The sequence below is a fragment of the Mastomys coucha genome, unplaced genomic scaffold (assembly GCF_008632895.1).
Source record: "Mastomys coucha isolate ucsf_1 unplaced genomic scaffold, UCSF_Mcou_1 pScaffold21, whole genome shotgun sequence".
Taxonomy (NCBI): Eukaryota; Metazoa; Chordata; class Mammalia; order Rodentia; family Muridae; genus Mastomys; species Mastomys coucha.
Genome location: NW_022196904.1, coordinates 98,841,301 through 98,852,576, shown reverse-complemented (window position 1 = coordinate 98,852,576; position 11,276 = coordinate 98,841,301). Strand labels below are relative to the sequence as shown.

Below are 11,276 nucleotides of genomic sequence, written 5' to 3'. Positions count from 1 at the left end.
GAGAGAGAGAGAGAGAGAGAGAGAAACACAGGGATGGGAATGTCACAGGGCTCGGTCAAAAGTCTCATCCCAGGGTCTCACCCTGTCTGCAGCCTGCAGCCTGCTGGCCCCGGGTTTCCCTCCTAAGCTTTGCTGCATTTCTGGAGAAAGCATCTTTTACTCAAAACTTGGCATTTAACACTCATCAGTGACTGTGGCTTTCCAAGACAGAACCATCAAGTGGGCATGTAAAAACTAAGCTGACAAAAGCATATACCAAAATGTTAGAGGAAAGATAGATGAAAAACAGGAACAAAACTAAGGCTTAACAAGATCTCTTAGTGGGTATAAACACCTGCTGCCAAACCAAACCGACTGAGATGGATCCCTGGAACCTAAGTTAGAAGTGGTGAATCAACTCCAGAAAAACTGCCCTCCACCCCACCATGTGCCATTGTATACACATATGCACACACATACAAAAATAAGTGTAATAAAATTTTATTTTAAAAAAGGACAGAAGTCCCTAAGTTTATTTCGAATTTTATTTATTCTATAATACCATGAAAAAAAATCATATCTAGGGTCAGAGAGATAGCTTAGTAGCTTAAAGCCTTTGTCACCAACCCTGCTAACAGCTTGAGTTGTATCTCTGAGAACTACCTGGTAAAAGGTGAGAGCCAAGTTCTGCAAGCTGTGATGTCCGCACACCCATAATAATAAGTACAATAAAAAAATTTTGCTTTTTCTATAATCTAGTGCCCCCCACAGAACACATCAAACACATCTGCTGAACTTACCCCCCCTCCCCACACACACACACACTATTTGGAGACAAAATCAATCAACCTCTGTCTCTGTCTCTCTTTCTGGTTTCTCTGTGTAGCCCTTGGCTCTGTAGAGCAAGCTGGCCTTGAACTCAGTCCAAGTGCTGTATTTACCATATCTGACCTCAGACATTTTCTTTACCAGCAGGAGAGTGATCCTGCACCTTAAAGTCTGTTCTCAATTTTGCTACTTATCAAATGTGTAATCCTAGGATAGTAACCTTGTTACTCAGGTAGCTCTGAAGCTGAGAGGGTTGGTGATTTAGGGCTGCTGTGCACATTTCTGGGGCTTCACTGTGGAAAGTTCACACACACAAACAGCAAACTGGACGGAATTTTAGAAATTTAAAATAAGGCCCTGATAATGACTCCTTTCACCTTTTTCAGGGACACCATCCTTTCCCTCAGATTAAGAATTCCTGGCCTGGGGGCTGGAGAGATGGCTCCTCAGTTAAGAGCACTGACTGTTCTTCCAGAAGACCCCAGTTCAATTCCCAGCACCCACATGGCAGCTAACAATTGTCTGTAACTTTGGTTCTAGGATACTGATAACCACACACATAAAATAAAATTAAATAAATTATTAAAAAACAATAATAAAATAAAAAGCATTTCTGGCCTAGCCTGATAGTACTAGTCTGTAATCCCAGAACTGGAATGGCTGATAAAAATGACAAGATACTAAAAGTATCACGAATCCAAGGTCAGCCAGGCTAGACCACATGACGAGACTCATGAATCAGAAAGTAAAGCAACTGCTGGTCTAATTAGGACATTTTGTTTGAACTGGTACCTGTATGGGTTCTGATATGCTTCTGTAGATCTCCTGAAGTTTTGAAAGACTTTGTACAATTTTCTTCTAAACACCGATATGGCTTTTCTCCAGTATGAGTTCTGAAATGACTTTTTAATCCATAACCTTTAAGAAAATTAAAAAGAAAATGTATCCATACAATATTCCTCTAAAAATGTTTTTGGAGATTAACCTATGGAAACATAAAGTAAGCAGGAAGAATCAAATACTAGGCAGATATAATAGGATGACTATTAAGAATATGTGAGCTGGGCAGTGGTGGCGCACGCCTTTAATCCCAGCACTTGGGAGGCAGAGGGAGGCGGATTTCTATGTTCGAGGCCAGCCTGGTCTACAGAGTGAGTTCCAGGACAGCCAGGACTACACAGAGAAACCCTGTCTCAGGGGAAAAAAAAAAAACACAAAAAAGAGTATGTGAGGCAAGTTAGGTGTGGAAGGCTGAAACGGAAGGACTGCCATCAGTGTGGAATGCAGTGTGAGACATTGCCTCAAAAAACAAACAAATCAGACAAAAATATTCAGTAGTAAAAAGGGGTGGGGCCTGGGAGGTTGCTCTGTGGTTAGCAACCACTCCTTGCTCTTACAGAGGACCTGGGTTGGGTTCCCAGCACCCCTGTGACAGAAGGCTTAATTCTTTGTGGCTCCCTAGGCATGTTTTAATTTCGTTTTTGTTTTTTTTTTTCAAGACAGGGTTTCTCTGTATAGCTCTGGCTGTCCTGGAACTCACTGTAGACCAGAGTGGCCTCTAATTCAGAAATCCTCGTGCCTCTGCCTCACAAGTGCTGGGATTAAAGGCATGCGCCACCACTGTCAGGCTTTAATTATATATATTTTACTATTATTATTATTATTATTTTTTTTTTTTTGGTTTTTCGAGACAGGGTTTCTCTGTATAGCTCTGGCTGTCCTGGAGCTAACTTTGTAGACCAGGCTGGCCTCGAACTCAGAAATCCGCCTGCCTCTGCCTCCCAAGTGTTGGGATTAAAGGCATGTGCCACCACCGCCCGGCTTACTTATATTTTTAATCAGCATTTTTTTGGGGGTGGGGCACGGTGCATGGAAGTTTTACTGACATATTAGGTTTCAGGCTGGCCTCAAATTCATAAGACATTTCCCTGCCTCTGCCTCCCCAGTGCTTGGATTAAAATTATATACTATCACACTTGGCTTTTAAAAGCATGGCTTTTATTTTTCCTGGTAGAAGAAAACAGAGTATGGAATGAGGAATACCAAATACGTAGACACAGCTATCTCACTGGAGAAAAATGGTAATACAGAAAGGGTTCCAGAGCAAGCAGGACAGGAGGCAGTTAATTAAGAGACTGCAGGGGCTAGAGGGATGGCTCAGCAGTTCCATGTCTCTAGTAGAGGACATGCTTTTGGGTTTGGTTCCCAGTACCCACACCAGGTGGCTCACAACTGCTTTTGACTTCAGTCCCAGGGGAACTAATAACCTCTTTGGGCTTATAAGGGCAACTGCATATATGTGGTGCACATAAATTCAGGCAGATGCACATACATGCAAATAAAAAAAAAATGCAAGGCTAAAAACCTGATCATGTGCTTTTTTGGACTCAGAAAATGGAAGGGGTCAGTTCCTGCCTCTGGCTTCCTCTGGGCAATCCCACTGGAACTAAGAAGTAAAGAAAATTTGTTTTTACCTGTTGCAAATGCTTTCCCACAGCCCGAATGCTCACACTGATAAGGTCGGTCTCCTGTGTGTGAGCGCTCATGGACCTGTTAGTAAAACACAAGCACAATTCTGTTTCCTTTACATGTTCTATAAGTAAAGTGTTTTCAAGATAAATCTATTTTTTTTCCTCTACAAGTAAATGACTTTGGTGTTTTCCCCTCCTTTTTCTTTTACCGTATTGGGGACTGAATGAGATGCAATAACTATTACTGAGTTATATCACTAGTCCTGTTGTATATTTTAGAAAGCAACTTTTCTACAAAAACTATAAGCCAATAATTTTTGAAGCAGACTCAGATGTTACATAGCAACAAGGGCTCTTTTAAAATGAAGAACAGGATCATCTGAGTGCTTTCAGAATGGCCACAGGAGCTCCTCGGACACATATGCAAAATAACAATCAGGGAAGGAGCACAGGGACAGGCTTCCCAAAGTGAACTGTGGCATGCTAGAAACCCATGCATCTGAAGCTACACTAGGCCTAGAGTGGCTTTAGGCACCTGCCTCCCCCTCCCCCCATCTCTGTTTGTCTGTCTGTCTGTCTCTCTATCTGAGCTGGAGTCCCATGTATCCGAGGTTGACACAAACTCTCTATGTAGCCAAGGATAACCTTGAGCTCTTCATCCTCTCTTCCTCCCAATTACTGAGGTTACAGGTGTTCATTACCACACCCAGTTTATGGGGTGCTAAAGATAGATCCGAGGGCACACCAGAGAAGCACTCTACTAACTGAACATCTGCAGCTCTGCATCTGCCTTTTTTTTTTTTTTTTTGGTTTTTCGAGACAGGGTTTCTTTGTATAGCCCTGGCTGTCCTGGAGCTCACTTTGTAGACCAGGCTGGCTTCGAACTCAGAAATTCACCTGCTCCTTCCTCCCAAGTGCTAGGATTAAAGGCATGCGCCACCACCCCCCAGATGCATCTGCCTTTCTAAGCCTCAGGATCCTGTCTGTAAAGTGAGGCACAACACCCACCACAGGCAGTTAAAATGACACTTGAGTACTCATGTCAATGGCCAACATTCTCTGAACCTTCAATGGGTTCATTCTTTTTTTTTTTTTAAGATTTATTTACATTTATTTATTTATTTATTTATTTATTTATTTATTTAATGTATATGAGTACACTGTAGCTGTCTTCAGACACAACAGAAGAGGGCATCAGTTCCCATTACAGACGGTTGTGAGCCACCATGTGGTTGCTGAGAATTGAACTGAGGACCTCTGGAAGAGCAGTTAGTGCTCTTAACCACTGAGCCATCACTTCAGCCCTGGTTCACTCTTTTTAGTAATTTATATAGACAGTATTAACTAATTTTCACACTCTTTCTATAAAGGGATGTTGCTGGTTTTGTAGTGAGAGTGACTTTAACCTTTTGAGGCACCTGTCTCACCCCTTGAACCTGACCAGTTTATGTGGTGCTAGAGAGTGAACCCAGAACAGGGAGGTACTCTACTGAGTGTGTGACATCCCCAGCCTGAGGTAACTAGTTTTTTCTTAAATTAATTTATTTTTATTTTATGTGCATTGGTGTTTTGCCTTCATGTATGTCAGATCTTGGAGTTCTAGACAGTTTGTGAGATGCCATGTGGAATTGAACCTCTGGAAAAAGTTGTGGGACATAAAACCATGCCAGGAAGTTTGGTAAGGTAGAGCAGGTCATGACTCGGAGAGTAGGTGGGCACATACCTCCCCACCTCCCTGCTGACTCCCATCTCCCTACTAGACTTGACTTGGTATGCATGCCATGCTCCTTACACAAAACAGAGTTCTCCACCATGCTAATGAGGTACCTAGAGTCCTGGAGGGCATAGCCAAATCACTTCCCTTCCCAGACATTTCCTGCAAAAGGTATTTAATCTCAGGCCCACTCTGAGAAGGGCGGTATGGTTCTATGCATTCATTTCCCACATGACAATAAACTGTTTGGAATCATGGACTGTCTCTTTTCACCAAGATCCACCATGGGGAACCATGAGGAAGGCCTTCACCTACAGAGTCACAGCCTAATCTCCTGTAGAAGGCCTCTATACACTCCCAGCCACAACCACCACCAAGCCTGCTCCCCAAGCCTGGATGCTGTCCCTATCCCCCGCCCCCCTCCCCCACTCCATTCTCTGCTCTTCTGTGACTCCCAGTGGAGTCTGGACGTCCAAGAGCCAGCTCCTGCTTTCCCACCCTAAGAACGGTGGTGCCTTGGCGCTTCCCTACAGCTTAGCACCTGCCCTCGAGGCAGCATGGGGTAAGTACAGTCAAACTCCCTGAGTTCCACCTCCCCAAGCAGCTGTGCTCTATGGCAGAGCTGACACATACAGCTCTATAAACAGTCAGTGCTCTCCAGCCCAGAGAATGACCAGCTTTATAGATAAGGGAAAATGAGGTATCAAGAGGTCACTCAACCTGCTTGGATCACACATTGATAAATACAGGAAGTATGCTCTAAGGCCACTGTTCCAAATATACTTCCTGTCACAAGGTAAGTTACTCATTAAATCTGAGCTATTGGTTAAAAGTCATGGCATATTCTATTGTGTTTTGTTGCAATTAAAATAAGAATATTGAGGCTGGGTGTAGTAGCATATACCTTAAAACACCCCGCCCTCCAATTAATAAAAATATTGATGAGTATGGTGCCATATACCTATAACCACAGAAATTAAGATGTAGAAAAGGGAGGATCCAAATCTAAGGTCAATCTGAGCTACTCAGTGAGTTTAAGGCCAGTCAGAACTACACAGTGAGATGCTGTCTCACAAAACCAAAGACTGGCCAGGCAGTGGTGGTAAATACCTTCAATCCCAGCACTTAGGAAAAAGAAACTCTATCTCGAAAAACAAAAACAAAAAACCATATGTTCCATAACTGAAATGTACAAATTGTATTAAATTTAATATATAGACTATCTGCTAGGGAATATGCTGGAATTTGGGATACAGTGATAAAGCGTCTAAGCTCTTAGAGAACAGACAGTTGTGTGTGAGTGTGTGTTAGTATCTTTTGAATGGGCGAGAACAGGGATGTCTAAGCTGGATCACACAGGCAGCTAGTGTCTGCCATCAGTATGCTTGTGAGCTGCATTCCTCTCCTATACCTTAAGGTGATGAGCTGTTGTATAGAGTTTTCCACACCCATCATATTTACACCGAAATGCCTTCTCTCCACTCTGTTGAGATTTAGGAGTTACTCTTGTAGCATGTCCTTGTAAGACAATCTAGAAAAAACAAAATAAGACTTAAGGCACTCACACAAAATACAACAGATGAGATTACTATTTTCACACTAAAAAAGACAAAACCGTATCATGCGCTCTAAGTCAGAACAGAACATCCTTATGCTAAGAGTCTAGGACTTCAAGTTAGGAGGATTCTCTTTGTTCTAAGGCTTTGAAAAGTCAGTGCTCTGCAAGACTGCAGTTTGGCTTCACAGATCTATTGTCACTCAAAAAACCTCTAGTACAAGTGTCTGTGCCATGGCACATGCTTGAAATCCCAGACCTTAGGAGGCTAAGGCAGGAGCAGCATGAGCTTAACGTCAGGCTGAGCTATACAGTAAGAGTCTACCTAAGATATCTAAAATAAAATTCCCACTGTACATTGCTACTTCATGTTAGAGGTCCATCTCAACAGTTATACTTTTTTATTAAAGGAAATGGAACCTTAAAATAATTTTAATGTATTTTTCATTTCAAAGACCATGCTAGAGAAGGGATCAGGTCAACTGAATCCCCCCCCATGATAGATCCATGTGATTCTAAGTCTACACTTCAATTCAACAGAGGGTCATTTTTATGGATCAACATTATAGAAGTAAACAATGACACTTCCCCTAAGGCCTTTTGAAGATTACTATCTATTTCAAAAATTATAACACCAAGGATTGGATCTTAACTCATAAGCATGAGGTCCTAGGTTGAATCCTTAGAACTGCCAACAAAACAAGTCAAACCCCAGGAATTCTAAAACCATAAAAGTTGCAAATAGGTTTAAGACACACTGCTTTCTACCAAAGGATCCAAGTTTGATAACTGCCCTTAACTCCAACTACAGGGTGCATCACATGCCTCTGGCATACACGGGCACCAGTACTCACCTGCACATACATGCCAAGACATTCAGGCATGCACACATACACTTGCACACACACAACTTAAAAGTAAACAAAACAGGCTGGGTGGTGGTGGCGCACGTCTTTAATCCCAGCACTTGGGAGGCAGAGACAGGCGGATTTCTGAGTTCGAGGCCAGCCTGGTCTACAGAGTGAGTTCCAGGACAGCCAGGGCTACACAGAGAAACCCTGTCTCGAAAAACCAAAAAAAAAAAAAAAGTTAACAAAACAAAACCCATTAAACAAACAAGCCTTGGCTTTGCATACCTGCATTTTTTTCTCTTGCTCACTCTCTCCAATAATTCCTGTGCTTGTTACACCGTCACTACCATCAATGGACACCTAAAGTAAGAAAAGGAGACTTTAAAATGTTTCACGAGGCTGGGCAGTGGTGGTGCATATGTTTAATCTCAGCACTTGGGAGGCAGAAGCAGGCGGATTTCTGAATTTGAGGCCAGCCTGGTCTACAGAGTGAGTTCCAGGACAGCCAGGGCTACACAGAGAAACCCTGTCTCGAAAAACCAAAAAAAAGTACTGTACAAATGAGCTATTCCTCAGGCCCCAGTCTGGAATTGTGATAATGGTTTAGGCTGGGTGACATGCAGACTTATTATTACTATTATTGTGTGTTTTAAAAATTCTCCCAAATTAAGAAGTAACAAACTATTATTTATTTATTGTCATGGTACTGGATATTGAACTCAAGGCTCCATGTATTATAGACAAGCACTCTACTATTGAACCATACCACTAGGTTCTCCAAATTGAGGCATTTATGTGAGATAGGATCACATATAGTGCCATCAGCTCCTGAACTCACTACACAGTCGAGGCTAACCCTGAATTCCTGCTCTTTCTGCCTCCACATCCTCGATGCCAGGATTATAGCCATAGTTCCGAGTCCCACATCTAATTACAGGAGAGGTATACTTTTGGGGCAGGGTAAAAAAATTTCAAAACTCCTCCCTACTTCTAAGATGAGGTTTTATTATATGCTTCAAGTGGAGTCCTGAACTCCCAGACTTAGAGATCTTCACTCAGCTTCCTAAGTAGCTGAAACAACAGGCATGAACCTTCATGGTTACCTCAAAAACTAGTGGTTTTTATATAAAGTTCAATGCTTTCCTTAACTGTTTTCTAATCTCTAATTTTGCTTTTGTTTTCTCTATTATGTCCTTTATAGAACTTATCCTTGACCTTTTTATGAATTATCAACTATTCATTTGTTTTTAAGTTTACTTCATTCTTTCATTCATTCATTCATTCATGTGAGTGCACTGTAGCTGTCTTCAGACACACCAGAAGAGGGCATCAAATCCCATTATAGATGGTTGTGAGCCACAATGTGGTTGCTCGGAATTGAACTCAGAACCTCTGGAAGAGCAGTCAGTGCTCTTAATTACCGAGCCATCTCTTCAGCCCTCATTCTGTTATCCTTCTTCAGCCATTTCTACATTTCTTTTTTCATTTTTTCAATTTTATTTTATGGGTATTTTGCCTTCATGTAGGTCAGTGTACCAACAGCAGTGCAGTATCTGTTGAGTTTGGATGGCTATGAATCACCATGTGGGCTCTAGGAGTAAAACCCGAGTACTAAGCAAGAGCAACAAGTGTTCTCTTTTTATGAACTAGGAGGTCTGCCTGCCTCTGCCTCCCAAGTGCTAGGATTAAAGTTGTAGTCAACCTCCACTACTGGGCACAAGTATTCTTAACTGAGCCAGCTCTCTGCATGTCTTTAATTGTTGTTGAGACAATTCAATATAGCCCAACATATAGATGGTATGTAGCCCACATTTGGCTTCAAGCATGCAACCATCTGTGGGGATTATAGGTATGCACTACATTCCTGGCATTTACTTATCTGAAAATAAACATTGAATTCTTCAATACTGACTGATTCATTTTTTATTTAAAAATTGCTACCTGCTGCTGCAGCCGCTGCCACTTCCTTCTCTTTCTTCTCTTCTTATGTTTCTTTTTTGTCAGTTTTGCTTTTGAGACACGGTCTTATTTATCCCAGGCTGGCCTTCAACTTATTATGTTCCTAAGGATGACAATGAACTTCTGACCTTCCTGTTCCACCTCCTAAATGATTTGTGCAGTGTTAGTACTGACTTCAGAGCTTCGAGTACAGTCAACACTCGACCAACTGAGATACACCTCCAGTCCAGAGGTTGGTACTGAAGTTGCAAAAAGTATCATACCTTTGCTGCATACTGCTCCAATGCACTAATGGTGTCTGGGTCAATTGTGGCATCTCCAGTGTGCAGCCCTGCCACTGTTCCATCAGCCTGAATTGCCAAGATGGTATCAGACTGTGGGACTTGTACTGCATGGTGGATATAAGCTGTTGTGCCATCTTCTAACTGAACAGCCTGAAGTGAGCTCTGGTCATAACTGTCTGAGGGAAAGGAAGAAAAAAAGCATTATATTAAAAGCACGTTAGTCTCCCAACCCTCTCAGCCTTCCCTTATAGCTCATTTCCATTCCCTGTGTCAGTCACGATCCACAGAGATACTTTCTACCATGAACCCACAGTGACCATAATGGGCTGGGATGCAGGCAAGTGATTTTATTGTCCTTCCTACCTGATTCTGATCTTTCAAGACTTAGTCTTCCTTCTAACATATACTGCTAGCAGGAGCTCCTCCCCACATCCTATCTTTGCTTCCTAGGGACTTTACTTCTTGTCCCACACTCTAGTCCCCCTAGCTCTTTCCCATGGCCTATTCTCCATGCCTTGTGTAACTGGCCCAAAGAGTACTAGCACTGCAGTACTCTCTACCAGGGACTCCACAGCACCACAACTGCATAGAACTCACAGAGGGCAATAGTAACCAAAAGACGGAACACTCACCCAACAAAGACCAATATCTAAACCAAAAAACACCCCAATATCGCCCGGGTGGTAGTGGCACACGCCTTTAATCCCAGCACTTGGGAGGCAGAGGTAGGTGGATTTCTGAGTTCTGAGTTCGAGGCCAGCCTGGTCTACAGAGTGAGTTCCAGGACAGCCAAGGCCACACAGAGAAACCCTGTCTCGAAAAACCAAAAAAACCAAACCAAAACAAAAAAACACCCCAATATCATAGCTCCAGAGGCCTAGATCCAGCACAAAAATACAAATATAGATAAGCCAATAACCTTACTGCAACAGACTGTGAGAAATGCAGTTAAGCTGAGGCATAAGACAAACACTTAAAGCTAACACTTTTTTTTTTTTTTTTATGGTTTAGAGAAATGTTGTTGTTTAATGGTAAAGCTCTGCACACTCCAGCACCAGGACTGGCATGGAGTCAAAGCAGCAGGGACGGCCGGGTGACCCCATGGAGCCTCACATGGCGAAGAGGATGAGGAAGGCAACCATCAAACAGAAGAGTCCCATGGCCTCAGACAGGGCAAAGCCCAGAATGGCATAGGAGAAGAGCTGCTGCTTGAGAGATGGGTTCCTGGCATAGTCAATAATCAAGCTACTAAACACTGTGCCAATGCCAGCCCCTGATCCAGCCACACCAACTGTGGCAGCCCCAGCACCAATAAACTTGGCTGCTGTATCGATGTCCCGGGAAATGACACTGGTCTGGAACTTCCTTCGGGCCACCTGGAGAGGGGAGCTGCTGCAGGAAGGCTGTTTAGATGGGGCCTCTGGTCTACTCAGAAGGGAGGCAGACAAAGGCCTGATTAGACCCCTCGTACAGGAGTGGATCAGAACTGGAGAAATGAGCAGTGCCTTGGTGGTCTGCATTTTTCAATCTGCACTCCCACTCCCCTCGCAGCCCCTGCTCGCCCCACAGCACACTCCCTCAAAGCTAACACTTTTGAATATGTTCATGGACTTTAAAGGAGATATGAAAAAAAGT

At 42.9% G+C, this 11,276-nt stretch overlaps 1 protein-coding gene and 1 pseudogene across 5 annotated transcripts in view; both read right to left on the bottom strand.

Annotated features, from left to right (window-relative positions):
• Znf143 (zinc finger protein 143) overlaps positions 1–11,276 on the bottom strand; it is a 40,179-nt gene that overhangs the window by 12,719 nt on the left and 16,184 nt on the right. For all 4 annotated transcript variants that reach the window (XM_031387841.1, XM_031387842.1, XM_031387839.1 and 1 more), the window contains exons 6-10: positions 9,621–9,817; positions 7,684–7,758; positions 6,404–6,523; positions 3,282–3,357; positions 1,600–1,725 (exon numbers count right to left, since the gene is read on the bottom strand). In XM_031387841.1, the coding sequence (XP_031243701.1) occupies positions 1,600–1,725; positions 3,282–3,357; positions 6,404–6,523; positions 7,684–7,758; positions 9,621–9,817 (594 nt within the window). The remainder of the gene's footprint in view (positions 1–1,599; positions 1,726–3,281; positions 3,358–6,403; positions 6,524–7,683; positions 7,759–9,620; positions 9,818–11,276) is intronic.
• On the bottom strand, positions 10,654–11,212 carry LOC116102788 (annotated as a pseudogene). The gene has a single exon (XR_004123281.1). The product of XR_004123281.1 is annotated as an ATP synthase F(0) complex subunit C1, mitochondrial pseudogene (transcript).